This window comes from Brachionichthys hirsutus, unplaced genomic scaffold (assembly GCF_040956055.1).
Source record: "Brachionichthys hirsutus isolate HB-005 unplaced genomic scaffold, CSIRO-AGI_Bhir_v1 contig_747, whole genome shotgun sequence".
NCBI lineage: Eukaryota > Metazoa > Chordata > Actinopteri > Lophiiformes > Brachionichthyidae > Brachionichthys > Brachionichthys hirsutus.
Genome location: NW_027180339.1, coordinates 440,508 through 456,822, shown reverse-complemented (window position 1 = coordinate 456,822; position 16,315 = coordinate 440,508). Strand labels below are relative to the sequence as shown.

Below are 16,315 nucleotides of genomic sequence, written 5' to 3'. Positions count from 1 at the left end.
CCGCTGCAGTTACCTCAGACCTTTTGATTCTATTAGTTTAATGCAGAACCATCAGAGTATTTGTTAAATTTAAAGCTCGACTGGGAAACCACCATCGAACCCTTTAATCTTGTACAGATTTGAGATTAAAGGACTTGACACTACTCCAGATATAAAGCGTCCTCGGTTCCTGTTACTGTGAGCAACTGTTTTTCTGCTTTTCTTTTTGGAGTCCGCATCAAAGTTCAACTTGAGAGGCTGTACGATTTGATGTGTGGGACTGGAGAGATTGAAATGTGAAGACATGGTCTTAGGAACAGCTACATACTGAAGTTATTTGTTACACCAGAACAAAAATGTAAAATATATATATATTTTTTTGACGTTTCAGTTCGGATTATGGGTTGGAAGATTTTGGCAGTTTTCAGACTCGATTGTGTCATAAAACAAACGTTTGCTTGTATTAGTGTTCGACTACCTTCTGGTACAGGAACTCGTTTTTGTACTGCATAAATGACAGTAACATAGGGATGTACATAATGGTAAAATAACTGAATGACAGGCTCTCAGGTTAATTAAACCTCACTGATTTAGTTTAACAGCACATGTGTATATTCAGTTTGCTCGATTGGATTAGCTGCATTTATAATCTGGAATCAGTATTTGTCTCGTGCTGTATTTAAAATCTAAAATTATAATGCTAACACAACTAAGGAAGTGGCACAAAAAGGTCCTGGTCTTTCTTTGCCTTGTTATTGTGGAATTACATGAAAATTGTAAGCGTGACACACCTTCAGAACTGATCCTAGATCTGTGATTAGCTGCTACATCCAATCCAGACAGCTGAGCTGTCTTTAAAAAAGGCTCGCTGGAGGTAAAAAACGTTTCTGTGAAGATGTGTTCAGTTCTAAGGGGAGCCTGAAGATAGCCAGATTAGTTTCATTTCAGAAAAAGGTTGTATACTCAGAAGTTGGGCTCTTTCCTTTCTTTGTTCCTCTATGTATATACAGTATATAAGCTGTTGTGGAATCATCTTCAAATTTCTTGGTGAAAAACACTTTTTTAAAGATAATAAAAGAAAAACTCCGTATTTGAGAGTGAGTGTCGTAGTCTTGTCCATGAATGACATTGAAAGGGAAAACTAAGTCAATTATGCCTTGTCAGTGTTTTATTTGTATGTAGCAAATAAATTAAAATATTCCAGCTTTGAAGTGATGCTGTTTATTTATGGTAATCTGTAATTTATATTCACATGACAAAGTATTCTGACTGACTCATCAATATCTTTTTTTTATTCAAGTTGATAGTTGTTACAATAAAATACTCAGTTTTGATAACTTTTTTAAAAGGTTGAAACAATTTTTAAATTGTTAGAGATAAAGCCATACTGTAAATGAGAAAAATCATCAGTTCAAAAAAAAGTGTAGACGAGTTAATTTATTCCCATCACAATTTGCATATTATGACAAAGCGAGCAACATTGAAGGTGGGATGGCGAGCGCACCCGCTGCCTCCTCAGCTATTAGCGCCGCATTCTCTCTTTCCACGGCTTTTCGCATCGCACCAGTCAAAACGCTACCTTCAGTGTTTTTACCGACCCTGCGACACCGATTGATGGATACATTTATAAGATGGGAGCAATGGAGACAGCTGAGTATCTGCAACTAGTTTCTTTAGCACATCAACAGTATTTACAGGTGTGAAAGAGAAAGTATCTTTTTCAGCACCTAGATTCTCAGATGCCTCAATGTTCTCATTTAAGAAATCCTTTTTGCTATTTGTGATCATTTTGTTCACTAAATTGCGTAGTTTTCTGCTTTTTTCAGGTAATTCCTCATTGTTGGTGCCCCATCTTTCAATCCCCCCCCAATCCCTCTTCCATTTTTAATGCATCTGAAAGTGTTTCAATCCCCAGTGCAAGCAGCAACGCAGAAAGTGGGCATCCTTGTCGCGTTCCCCGGAATGATGGGAATGGAGTGGATTGTTGAGTGTTTGTGCACACCGAAGCACGGCGAGAGGAGTAGAGTGGATGAGTCCATCCATTGCTCTGTTATCGTCGTCTGCTGGAGACGCTTCCACTTCAGACAATTTAGACGCTTTTGTTGCTTCGGACATTTCGCTGACGTGTTCAAGGCTCTAATTAGGCCCGAGCGCCTATCCTAGGCGTAAGGCTATTGCTTTTGCAACGCAGAAGACGACAAGTTGATGAGCGCAGCGAGTCAACCCTCGGCATCCAACTTTGCCATGCTGTTGAAGACGACCGACACACTCACCCACACACACACACACCCCGACACTAAACAACACACACACAAGCACGCAGGACAGCTTAATGCATTCTGAATGTTTCCATGTTAAACATTCATGTGATTCAATATTTTATTGTGATATGCTGAAGTGATGAAATTAAAAAAACAAACCACCATTGGCTGTAATTGTGTTAAAATCCATCTGGTCGAGCAGCAGAAGGCAGAGCTGAACACCCGAATGGATGAGATGGACCAACAGAAAGATCAGATGGTCTCTCTGACTGCTGCTCTGGAGGAGGCTGAGGCTGAGAACAACCTTCTGAAAAAGAAGGATCAACAGTGTGCAGAGCAGATGTCCGAGCTAGAGGACCTCCAGAACCAGCTGCATGCGAAGAAGGCAAGGAAGAAGTGTACCTTCATATAAAGACAATTGTTGCGGGTTGCGGCTTCCTTCCCTGTTTTAGCCGCTGAGGGGTGCGTTGGGTCCTGCGTAGTTGTCCGACGCGCTCAAATGTTTGTACAGAGACGCGGAATCCAGGATGCGTTCACGGGTGCATTTATTGAGGCCCAAGTACGGCGGTACTGGCGATAGACAAAGTCCGAAAAGTATATTGCCTGGATGAATGATGGATGGATGAAAATAAACCATCGAATAAAGCCAAAGTGTACAAACGCGTGTAAAAGCGGTCAACAAAAATGACGGCCTCCCAACTGCCTCTCCCCTCGCCTCCGTGTTCCAGGTGTGTGCGCATCTTTAAAGCCTCACACACGCCCACGCGCACACACCCACAGGCACTCCCACCCCCAGGCTATACCCACACTCAACACACGGGGCAGCAGACACACATGCATTCAGTGTCCACCATATCTGTCTTCTACAACAATAAATCATAAATATAAGTTGGGCACTAGTTGGAGGCGGGACAGTGATTTGTTGTTTGTGCCAGACAGGAGAGAATTGCAGTAATCGAGTCTTGAGAGGATGAGTGTGTGGATTACTTTCTCCAGGTCTGACTGTTGGAGCGTGTGCTTTAATTAATCGGAGGTGAAAGAAGCACGATCGATTAGTCGAGTTGACGTGTGAGGTAAAGTCCAGATTGTGATCAAATATAACTCCCAGGTTTTTTGCAGTGGGTTTGAGGTTGTGTGATAGTGGACCAAGTTCTGAAGGACAGAAGGGATCAGGGGGGTTAAATAGATTGATTTCTGATTTGGAGTTATTTAATTGAATAAAGTTATGTGCCATCCAACAGTTAACGTTGTCTAGACAGTTAAAAACAGCAGCTAGGCTTGCTGGGTCACCAGGTCTCAGGGAAAGGTATATCTGTGTGTCGTCTGCATAACAATGAAAGGAGACGTTATGCCGCCGGATGATCTGGCCCAGCGGAAGCATGTAAATTGAAAATAAAATTGGGCCTAAAATCGAACCTTGCGTTACACCACAGCTAATTAGTGCTCCTCCTAATCCTCCTTCTGGTCAATATTTAAAACCATTCACAAACGGTCGTCTCCACAGCTCGTCTGAATTCGTGATGGAAACTCCGTTTACTGTCACTGCCTCACAATCAGTGGCCTGCCCACTGTGTCCTATCAGTGGCCCATTCACTGTCCAGCCCAGTACAGTCCTAATGGCATAAGGTCCATCATTCATGCTGAGGATCACCTCCAGTGGCTCCACAGCTTTGGGAACATTAGTCCCTATGAGCAGATCAATCTCTGCATCAATCTGAGGTAAAGCAAGGTGCTGTAGGTGCGGCCACATTCTCAGGTCCTTCTCGGTTGGTATGTTGTTCTTGTATACTGGCATCGACTCCTGTGTGAAAGCTCTCGGCAAATCAATGAACTTCTCTTCATCCAGTGCAGCTATTTCCAATTCGGGCACAACATAACTGGTCACCACCTTTTCCTGGCCCATAGTTCTCAGGAGAATGCTGGTCTTTCTTCCAGTGAGATGGAGTCTGTGCATCAGATCCTCTGTGCATTAGATCCTCTGTGCATTAGATCCTCTGTGCAGAACGACGCTGTGCTGCCTTGGTCCAGGAAAGCATACGTGTTGATGGTTTCACTGCCCTGTTTTGCTTTAACCTGGACCGGCACTATAGGCAGTTTGCAGTTCTGCTCTCCAGCCCCTGTAAGACCACTTGAGACCAAGGTGTTATCCACTGAGAGTGTGATGTTCCTTCCAGTCTGCTCAGGATTACTCACATTGTCCCTGTGCAGGACAGTTGGATGCTTCAGGCCACATTTCAAACAGGTGATCCTCTTGCGGCAATATTTGCTGATGTGCCCTTTACGCAGACAGCCAAAACAAAACCCACTCTCCTTCAAGAAGCCTATCTTCTCTCTGTGAGCCATTCTCTCCAACTGCACACACTCCTCCAGTGAGTGTCCTCCTTTACAACAGGGGCATATGTTCCTCCTTGGTGGGTGAGTATCCTTGCTCGTATATCCAGACTGATATTTCCTCTCCACAGGGTCTACAGTGGTGGAAAAGCTTGTTTTAATTCTAGAGTGGAGCAGAGTTTCAGGTTTGCTTGCACTTTTATTCCTGGTAGGTTCATCCTGTATGTTGTCAAACACAGGGTCAGTGAGGATCTTGACCTGCCTTTCAACAAAGGTTGTGATGTCGATAAACCTTGCTCTTCGGTTAGATTTCTCCTGTAGATCACAGGCATGGCTTCGCCATTGGTCTCTTATCTTATATGGTAACGTTCTTATAATGTTCTGCATATTAGATGGGGTGTCCAGGTCATATAGATACTGCACATTCTCCATAGCATTGCAGCAGCTGCGGAGGAAGAGACTGTATTCCTGCAGGGCCATGGCATCTTCTGGTTTGATGTGTGGCCACGACAAGGCTTGCTCCATATAGGCTGACGCCACCTTCTGCTCATTCCCGTACCGTTCCTTTAATAAAGCTTTTGCTCTGAAATATCCACTTTCTGCATCAATATATTGGAAACTTCTCACAAGTTCCTTTGCGTGTCCCTTTGTGTATTGCTCAAGGAAACACAAGCGATCGTAGTTGTTATTTGTGTTGTTTTCTACTCCCATTTCGAATGCTCGGATAAAGGTGTGAAACTTCAGAGGGTTACCATCGAACACTGGGATTTCTCTTTTTGGGAGAGCAGACATGCACTGCTGTTGTATGAGAAGTGATGTGATTTCATTTTGCTTTCTCATTATTTCAAATACACCATCAGTGTTTGGTGTTCCAGTGTTTGCACAAAATGTATGGCTGTACTGCATATTTTCAGAGATTTGAACGGTTCTAGGTTCTGCTGGTGGAAGTACGTTCTCATATGCGGGTTCCTTTGGTTTAACAGAGAGAGATGGAATGAATTCTGTGGCCTTTACATCAAGAGATTGTGACTTTTGTGGCTGTTGTTGTAAACTTGGTTTTCCCAGGTAGGAATTCATCCCGTCAGAATGTCTTGACGTACTACGTGCAATGCTGCTTTGGTTCTTTAGCACCTTCAGTGCTGCTATTTTTTCAGCAATTTCACTGTCCATTTGAAACCGTTCTCTTCTTTTGCGTAACTGCTCCTCTTCATCTTCAATTGCATGTCTTTCTTTAAGGAACTGTTGTCTGGCTTCTAAAGCTGCCAGCTCAGCTTCAGCTTTCCAACATGCAGAAGAGCGTGAGGTCGTGGAGGAGTAATAGGACCGAGACCTTTTACTCCCAGCATCTGAAATGCTGTCCCCAGGTTGCACTTGGTCTCCTGGATCATATTCAGGTGCAGGTGGTTCGTCAGTAATTTCATTTGCAGGATGTAATTTACATTCTCCTTTCCGAATTTCCATACTTGGACATTGCTTGTAATCTGTTTGACTCATTTTGTTTTACTTTATTTCTTGAGACCAAACATTCAAAATTCATAAAAGTCTCCTTTAAAGTTCAGAAAAAACCATGCTAATCGAATAATTCAACAGCTGGCTCCAAACACCATCACCGCTGCGTAAATGCGCATTGAATCCACTTCAGAGTCCCTTCCTCAAGCGCGGAGAAATGGCGCCTCCAGCAGTGCAATTGCGCCAGTTTCATTCATTAATTCAACCCAATCCAAAGATGCGCGGCGGCACCAACAGGTTGAATCCTCCTCGACGTCAAACAGGTGCGCTCACCTGTGTCCTGATGAATAAACTTCGTATTTCAAAGCACTTAGCTGTCCGTTTGTTCTCCAGCTGAAGGCCTGCTCCTTCGGCGTTTGAGTGCGCAGCGCGATGATCTTCACATATTGCCTTTTTTGTTGACAAATGTTGCGGCTTCCTTCCCTGTTTTACCCGCTGAGGGGTGCGTTGGGTCCTGCGTAGTTGTCCGACGCGCTCAAATGTTTGTACAGAGACGCGGAATCCAGGATGCGTTCACGGGTGCATTTATTGAGGCCCAAGTACGGCGGTACTGGCGATAGACAAAGTCCGAAAAGTATATTGCCTGGATGAATGATGGATGGATGAAAATAAACCATCGAATAAAGCCAAAGTGTACAAACGCGTGTAAAAGCGGTCAACAAAAATTACGGCCTCCCAACTGCCTCTCCCCTCGCCTCCGTGTTCCAGGTGTGTGCGCATCTTTAAAGCCTCACACACGCCCACGCGCACACACCCACAGGCACACCCACCCCCAGGCTATACCCACACTCAACACACGGGGCAGCAGACACACATGCATTCAGTGTCCACCATATCTGTCTTCTACAACAATAAATCATAAATATAAGTTGGGCACTAGTTGGAGGCGGGACAGTGATTTGTTGTTTGTGCCAGACAGGAGAGAATTGCAGTAATCGAGTCTTGAGAGGATGAGTGTGTGGATTACTTTCTCCAGGTCTGACTGTTGGAGCGTGTGCTTTAATTAATCGGAGGTGAAAGAAGCACGATCGATCAGTCGAGTTGACGTGTGAGGTGAAGTCCAGATTGTGATCAAATATAACTCCCAGGTTTTTTGCAGTGGGTTTGAGGTTGTGTGATAGTGGACCAAGTACTGAAGGACAGAAGGGGTCAGGGGGGTTAAATAGAATGATTTCTGATTTGGAGTTATTTAATTGAAGGTTAAAAACAGCAGCTAGGCTTGCTGGGTCACCAGGTCTCAGGGGAAGGTATATCTGTGTGTCGTCTGCATAACAATGAAAGGAGACGTTATGCCGCCGGATGATCTGGCCCAGCGGAAGCATGTAAATTGAAAATAAAATTGGGCCTAAAATCGAACCTTGCGTTACACCACAGCTAATTAGTGCTTTAGAGGAAACAAAGATATCTATGGTGTCTGCAAAAGTTCTTTTAAAAAGATACGATTCAAACCAGCTTAGTGCCTTGTCCGTGATCCTAACCCATGTATTTAAACGATCAATTAAAATCACACGGTCCACTGTATCAAAAGCTGTGCTTAAATCTAAAAGAATTAAGACGCACTGTCCCACGTCAACAGCTAAAAGAAGATCGTTTGATACTTTGAGAAGTGCCCTTTCTGTACTGTGCCGTGCTCTAATACCATTTTGGACACTTCTCAACATCTTGTGCTGAAATGCAGAGATACAGCAAGAACAACATGTGCAGTGGCTTGCAGAAGTATTTATACCCTCTGAACCTTTTCACATTTTGTCACGTTACAACCACAACCAAATATATATATATATATATATATGTTATTGGAATTTTCTGTGAAGGACCAACACAAAGTCCCGCACAAGTATAAGTATAAAGAAAAGTGTACATGATTTTAAATTGACAGGCACATGTCCAGCTTGTGTCACGGTCCTAGAGTTTTGGACGTAGGGATCCAACCACGGGCTTGTCTGAGCAGAACTCCTTCCACCAGGATGGCCGCTCAAGCACCTGGCTGCCCTGCATAATCACAGACCACAGATTCCTGTAAAGCTGCAGAAGAGGAAGAACAAAACCAGGATTAGTCAAAGAATATTGACAATAAGCTCATATATCAAATAAACCATTACACTTGATGGCCAACCCACACTGTCACCCACGGAGCAGTGGCAGAGCTCCAGGCGTCTCAACCCAACACCCTCATCACCATCTCTGGGGATGTCAAACATGTCAACATGGACAAAACCCCGACAGCCTTCACCCAGTATGTGGACCGTCCAACCTGGGAGGGGAAGACTTTGGACAAGCTGTATGCTGACATTAAGGATGCATACAGCTCTTCACCCCCCCCCCCCCCCCCCCCTTGGGAAGATCAGCCTGGTCCACCTGGAACCCTGTTTTGAGTCCATGGAATGGGATGTACTCTGTAGGGGCGTTTACATGGACACATTTAACCCGGTTAAAATCCTGATCGGAATAAAAATGCTTCATGGACACACCTTAACCGGAATAGTCTAACCCAATCCAGCCTGATCCGGTCACAATTCTATCCCGATCGAGAGGGGTGGTTTATACCGATTTGTGACCCGGTCAGGGCGCATGAAAACACTTATTCCGATGTTTCGGTACAAGTCGTCCTTACTGCGCATGTCTGTGACGTCAGCTACACGCGCTGCTGCTATTCCCGGAAGCTAGTTGAAGCAGAGCGAGCGAAAAGCACGGCGGGCGGAAGACAGAACTGGTCAATATCTGAGACAAACATGTTGCCGGAGACATTAAAGGAGGAAACCAAAAGCGCAAACGGTGAAAACGAGCAAAATAACGCTGACGTTTCAGGAGGAAAGCACGGAGCGATGATTTATTTGCAGCGGAAGTTGCTACGCTACGCTTCTTCTTCTACCATTTCCGGTGCTTTTGGGTCAAACTGCGCATGTCAGAATATTCTGTTCCGATCAAAAGTGTGATGCATGAACACGCAAATCCTAATCGGATTGGATTTTTAGGGTCCATGAACACGGCGCATCGGATCACAAGTTTACTCTGAACTCTGATCGGAATAAAGAAATGTTGTCCATGTAAACGCACCTAGTGAGTCACATGGAGACGACATCGACGGACTCACAGAGTGTAACAACGTCTGTGTGGACTCCAATGTCCCAACAAGGACTGTGAGGTGTCACCCAAACAACAAACCCTGGGTAACAACGGAGAGGGCATTCAGGGATGGCAATAGGGAAGAGCTGAAAGTGATGCAGGGGGAGCTGAAAATGTGAAAAAAGAGGCTGTACATGTACTGTATGTGCACATATATATGTACTTCAAACCCAATAAAAAAGATTTAAAGAAGAGAATAGTCTTCCTCCATGATGAGGCCATGGAGGAAGACTATTGGTCGGCCTTGAAGAAATTCTGGCAAATCGTCCGCTGCCTCGGAAGCGGAAAGCGGAGCAACTGACCTCGACTCGGGATATTGTCGGACGCTGGAAAGAATACTTCGAGGGGTTTCCTCAATCCTGTTTCAACGTCTTAAAACAACGTAGTTGCGGTTAGCAGGCGCAACGCCTTCATATTCTTTTTTTACCTGTCCATCAGCATTGCCAATCGGCGAATTGAGAATGAAATCGGGAGGTGCGAGAACATCCACTAAGGCGACTGCATCATCCTTCAACTGCAAGAGAGAGAAAGGGAATAAGAAGATTTAGAATTAGAATAAGCTCTGAGGCAGCAGCACCTACGAGACACAAACTCATCACCCATCTTAAGAGAGAGAAGACGCCTCAAGAATACAGCGTCTGAGCAGCCGACTACATTTTCAGTTTGAAGGACATGTGGACCACTTTTGGACGTCTTTATGCCTTCAGTGTTGAGACATAAGTGTGGCTGGACTCTGGCCACAGTTTTGTAGAAATGGATCGGCCTACTGTTAGTCACACAGCAGCATGACCAGGAAAGTCTGGCTCTAATATATGAAGGGTCGACTTCTGAATGTTAAACTTTTCCTGTCAGGGGTCTCCATAGCAAATAAACGTCCTCCACCTCACCCTGTCCTTTGCATCGTCCTCCCCAACACCAGCCACTCTCATGTCCTCCCTCACTACGTCCATGTCTCTTCTCCTGGGTCGTCCTCTAGTCCTGTTCCCTGGCAGTTCCATCCTCAGCATCCTTCTACCGATATAGTCCGTGTCTCTCCTCTGGACATGTCCAAACCATCAAAGTCTGGTTTCTCTGACCTTGTCTCCAAAACGTCTAACCTTCACTGTCCCTCTTATTGTCTCATTTCTAATCCTGTCCAACCTGGTCACTCCCAAGGAGAACCTCAGCATCTTCATCTCCTCCTCTTCTAGCTCCGCCTCCTGTCTTTTCCTCAGAGACTCTGTCTCTCAGCCGTCCATCATGGCTGTCCTCACCACCGTCTCTAAGCCGTCCATCATGGCTGTCCTCACCACTGTCTCCAAGCCGTCCATCATGGCTGTCCTCACCACTGTCTCTAAGCCGTCCATCATGGCTGTCCTCACCACTGTCTCTAAGCCGTCCATCATGGCTGTCCTCACCACTGTCTCTAAGCCGTCCATCATGGCTGTCCTCACCACTGTCTTGTAGACCTGTCCCTTCGTCCTATCACAGAGCACACCTGATACTTTCCTCCCCCCGTTCCAGCCTGCCTGCACACGATTCTTCACCTCCTTTCCACATTCTCTCCATCACTCTGCTCTGTTGACCCGAGGTACCTGAAGTCCTCTCCCTTCTTTACGTCTACTCCTTGTAGCTTCACTGTCCCCCCTGGGACCTTCTCATGTACACACATGTACTCTGTTTTACTCCTGCTCACCTTCATTCCTCTCTTTTCTATATGAAGAGTACTGAATCTTAATCCAATGTTTCCAAGGCCTTCTATTCCACAATAGTATGAACAGGGGCACGCAGAGGGACATGGACATTGTCCCTACCTGGGAGCAGAGTGTGAGGATGGTCGTCTGGATCAACTCGGCAGGCTTTGCACCGCTGAAGTAATTACCTGAACAGTAACAAAGCGTGTTAAATAATATTACATCTCATCTTGCATTTCCTCTCAAGCCGTCACCGTTCTATAAATGCACTCTCCAGCCTCAGAGCTGCTCCTTGTCATCCAGGATAGAGGTTCTGATCAGAAACGCCGCCGCAGCTCAATTCATTTATTCATTTAATACCCCTCCCGAGACCGGGGTTATGTACCGTATTTTCCGGATTATAAGTCGCGGTTTTTTTCATAGTTTGGTCGGGGGTGCGACTTATAAATCGGAGCGACTTATATATGCTTTTTTTTACAAAATCTGTGAGCGCAGAGACAGTAGCCTACACATTTCTATAACAGGTGTTACAGGGAACTCTGTGACCCGTCAGAATCTGTCGCGGTTTCTGGAGGTTCAGAGTTATCTGTCACACCTGTTATCTAAAAACACAAATTAGAAGGGCTGAATGAAAATGGCGCCGAAAAGAAAGTCATATTCCGCGGCTTACAAGCTTCAGATAGTGAAATATGGAGCCGAAAACAGCAATCGAGCAGCAGAAAGAAAGTTTGGAGTGAGCAAAAAACTTGTAAGGGACTGGCGAAAAGCGGAGGTTCCGCTTACTGAAATGAAGAAAACAAAGAAAGCTAATCGCGGGCGACAAGCTAGGTGGCCGCAGTTGGAGGAACGAGTTCACGCATGGGTGCTTGAACAACGTGCTGCTGGGAGAGGTTTGTCAACGGTGCAGTTGCGTCTCCACGCCCAGGTGGTTGCCAGGGAGGTGAATATAAACGGCTTTGCGGGAGGACCTTCTTGGTGTTACCGCTTCATGCAACGCAAACGCCTCTCTATCAGAGCTAGGACGACACTGTCCCAAAAACTGCCAGCGGACTTCCAAGCCAAGGTTGACAGTTTCCGCGCGTTCATTGAAAAGCATGTAAGTGATCACAGCGTGACACCGGATCATATTATTAACATGGACGAGGTCCCCCTCACTTTTGACATCCCCATGGGCCGAAGTGTTGCAGAGAAAGGGCAAAAAAGTGTGAATATCGTTACAACTGGTCATGAGAGATCACACTTCACAGTGGTGCTGGCATGTTGTGGAGACGGATCAAAACTGCCACCGACGGTCATTTTCAAACGAAAAACCATGCCAAAAATCCAATCCTCCTCAGTTGAAATCGCCGTGAACGAGAAAGGGTGGATTGATCAAGAAATGATGAACTTGTGGCTTACAAAGTGCTACAATAAGCGACCGGATGGCTTCTTTAGAGCACGCAAAGCTCTGCTTGTGATGGATAGCATGAGAGCGCACATCACACCACAGTTAAAAAATAAATTAAAATTTTTGAACTCCATACCTGCCATCATCCCTGGAGGCTTAACCAAAATACTCCAGCCACTTGATATCTCCGTGAATAGGAGCTTTAAGGCAGTTTTGCGTAACCTGTGGGAGCAGTGGATGACGGATGGAGAGCACAGCTTCACGGCAACCGGGAGAATGCGCCATGCAACTTTCCTGGAAGTCATTGAATGGATCAACAAAGCATGGGCTTCAGTGACAACCGTAACCATCCTGTCGGGATTCAGAAAGGCTGGAATAATTGGAACTGCAACTGACGACGAGTCTGATGTAAGCGACGTAGAAGAGGAAGCGGCGTCTTGTCTACCTGCCGAGTTGGGGGAGTTGTTCAAAAGTGACACCGAGGATGAAGATTTCCTTGGATTTCGTGATTCGGAGTAAAACCTGATATTTTGGTAAACTTGTTAGCATGTTCTTTGTGCTATATGTTGTTTGGTGTTGGATTTTAACAAATAAATTTTCCCCAAAAATGCGACTTATCCTCCAGTGCAACCTATATATGGTTTTTTCTTCTTAATTATGCATTTTTTGGCTGGTGCGACCTACAATCCGGAGCGACGTATACTCCAAAAAATACGGTAATCACCAGTGTTGGTTTGTTTGTCTGTCTGTTAGGAAGATAGCTCAAACAGTCACGGAGAGATCTTGATGACATTTTCAGGAAATGTTTGAAATGTTACCAAATTTTGTTGCTGATCCAAAAGAGATCTTTACCCTCGCCGAAGGGGAGGCGAGGGTATTGCAATTGGGTCCGTTTGTTTGTTTGTTTGTATGTTTGTCTGTCCGAGCGCATAACTCAAAAACTAGTAACCCAATCGACTCAAGATTTTTACACAAGCAAGGTTCTGTCCGTGGCTCAGTCCTCCCCGAGAATGGAGTTGATCCGGATCTGGGTCCAGATTCTAGAATGATTTTTACATCTGGAATTGTGCCTCTGCTGTAAACTGCCACTTTAAGAGGGAGGGACACGAATGGCATGATGGGAAAAAGAGTCCAGAAGGAGTCTTGTAGTACGTTCCGGAGCAGCAAGCTAGAGCAGGTTTGGCCCCTCTGATCCGGAAGCCCTGTTTACTGTCTCCCAAGATCCAATATTCTATTGGAGGTGGGGTCTGCAATCTCTGATTGTCGTTTTCTAGTTGATTATGGATCACTTTAAACTATTGCAGTAAATGGAGCTTCAAAATTTGCTCCTCAATAGTTCGGTTTACTATTGGCTGATGTTTATGGAATGTGACGCAGTCATGCAGGTCGGGGTATAGTATATATTGTTGTACATACCCTGGTACAGGCTGGCCATGTGGCTGCTGAGGCTCCACATTCCATACAAAGTACACAGCTTGCTGAGTACAGGTCTGAGACCAGCTGGCGTGTCCTGATCACAAACTAGCTCTTGAAACCTCTGGAGGCAGTTGGATTCAATGTAGGCCATGGCCAGGGAACGGCAGAAATATACCTGAACAAGCACACATATACGACACACACAAGAGCAGTGAGACAACACTACCACTGTTCAGATCCGATTAGAGCAGATCATGGGTGACAAGTAATGTTTAATAAAACAATGTCTACATTAATTCAGAAAAAAACAAAGAATGATTTGGGACAGTTGGTCTTAGATTTTTAAATGCCATTATGTCGGCAAAGTTATCTCACAGTGGGATGGACTTGCGGACCAACTTGCTGGTTACCCGGCCGAACGGTCTTCTTCCCTTAAACTAAATGTTTTGTGGTATTTGAAAAGGTCTTACACCTGATGTGAAGAGATTGTATAAACCTAAAAGATGCCAGTAGATTATAGTAATGAGATTCCCATGAGCTTCAGAAAAAAAGTGTTTTAATAACCCTCCTTAGAATAGGAACAAAGCCTTAGAGAAAGGTGAAGTTAAAAAGAAACTGGTGATGCTCAATGACTATTTCACAGGGGACGTGATGCTTCATAGACTTGTATTCTTTATGTAAACACTGGTGATATGTCCTCACTTTTACATCTAAAAACCATGGAAAAACATGACCTCTAAAAACAGGAAAAATACCTCTAATAACATTAAAAATATATATTTCTCATACATTTATCTCATTATTTCAGGAAAAGATTCAGTGAATGCAATAAGCCTCCGTAAAGGTAAAGCACAAAGCAGTGTCTTATTGTCACTTCTTCTTCTTCTTCTTACCTGGCTGTTGTTACGAGCCTCAAACTCATCCTCCCCAGAGGCCTTCCGCTGTTCCAGCCTCTTCTGGCACTCCACCAGCAGGAAACATACCAGCCACTTGTAGGCCGCCACTGGCACTGATTTAGGATGACATTTAAATAATGACTTGTACAAACGCACTGTAAAGCAAGGTTGGACCACAAAGTGTCTGACAGGAATGTAATCAGTCGTCATCGGTCACTGTCGCTGAGCTTCCAGACCTTATTACCCTCGCCGAAGGGGAGGCAAGGGTATTGCAATTGGGTGCGTTTGTCTGTTTGTCTGTCTGTCTGTTTGTCTGTCTGTCCGAGCGCATAACTCAAAAACTAGTAACCCAATCGACTCAAGATTTTTACACAAGCAAGGTTCTGTCCGTGGCTCGGTCCTCCCCGAGAATGGCGTTGATCCAGATCCGGATCCAGATTCTAGAATTATTTTTACATCTGGAATTGTGCCTGTGCTGTAAACTGCCACTTTAAGAGGGAGGGAAACAAATGGCATGATGGGAAAAAGAGTCCAGAAGGTGTCTTGTAGTACGTTCCGGAGCAGCAAGCTAGAGCAGGTTTGGCCCCTCTGATCCGGAAGCCCTGTTTACTGTCTCACAAGATCCAATAGTCTATTGGAGGCGGGGTCTGCAATCTCTGATTGTCGTTTTCTAGTTCTCCTTTGTGTCACAGTGTAACCGAAAGTGTACATTTACTGCACCACATTTGTGTCACTAAACAGTACACTGTTGTGCTACACACGGTGTCAAATGAACACCTGAAGCTCAGCATCAGCACAGCCAACGCAGTCTGTCACTGCAATGCTTCATATACGGACGTTGCTCCAAAAGAACCACAAATTCTCAACATGACCGCTTCACACACAAGAATATTCAATAAACTGAATGGAGATGAAAGCAGGACCAATGTTGGATTTTTCAGATATCCCTATCGTATCAAGCCAAAATTCTAGAATACCTGCTGGGTCCATACACTCGTCCATTGTTGTTGCTCGAAACCTGCTTTCCAAGATGTTCTGGAAATCATTTAGGAAGTCTACGGTGTGAAGAGGAGACTGAATCCGAATGGCACCTAAAAAGCACATAGCGATGAAAACATTCCTTCTCATAGAACAAGATGATGTTCCCCTCAGCAGTTAGGACATTAAATTGTCTTTGTGCATGGAGAGCTGACCTTGCTGCTTAGCATGGAGCCAGCTGACCAGATAGTTGCTGGTCTGCTGCAGCAGGACATTGTTGTCTCCCTCATAAGTGCAGTTTGGATCGTTGTCGTTCCGCAGCTCACCGAGTCGGTTCACTGGAGAGAAAACATGTTGGTACCGTGTTTTATGTGTGCACATTATGTACAATAATACCACTATTACGTATCACATGTACAGTATACATACATGTATGTGGCATATGCCCATTGTGAATGCGCTGTACAATTACCTCCGCTGAGGCAACGGTTATGTAATCACATTGTTTGTTAGCAAGATAACGCAAAAGGCCATTGACGGATCTTGATGAAATTTTCAGGAAATGTTTATTTTGGTGATGATCCAGAAGAGATCCTGGATTCTTGATCACTCTGAAATTATAGTTAACATTGCAGTCAACGGAGGTTAAAAATCTGTTCCTTAATATCTTGGCTAATTATTGACGAATGTTTATGGAGTTATGTAGGGTGGGGGCGTCTATCTTTCCACCGAATTTCATCCGGATTGGATTTTCCCATT

At 44.8% G+C, this 16,315-nt stretch overlaps 1 protein-coding gene across 1 annotated transcript in view; it reads right to left on the bottom strand.

Moving 5' to 3' along the window:
* Positions 1 to 7,985: 7,985 nt before the first annotated feature.
* Positions 7,986 to 16,315, bottom strand: part of LOC137913689 (peroxisomal acyl-coenzyme A oxidase 3-like) — a 36,678-nt gene continuing 28,348 nt past the window's right edge. Inside the window, exons 13-19 of the mRNA XM_068757323.1 lie at positions 15,772 to 15,894; positions 15,556 to 15,669; positions 14,576 to 14,691; positions 13,683 to 13,857; positions 11,000 to 11,067; positions 9,634 to 9,720; positions 7,986 to 8,105 (exon numbers count right to left, since the gene is read on the bottom strand). Coding sequence (XP_068613424.1) covers positions 7,986 to 8,105; positions 9,634 to 9,720; positions 11,000 to 11,067; positions 13,683 to 13,857; positions 14,576 to 14,691; positions 15,556 to 15,669; positions 15,772 to 15,894 — 803 coding nt within the window. The remainder of the gene's footprint in view (positions 8,106 to 9,633; positions 9,721 to 10,999; positions 11,068 to 13,682; positions 13,858 to 14,575; positions 14,692 to 15,555; positions 15,670 to 15,771; positions 15,895 to 16,315) is intronic.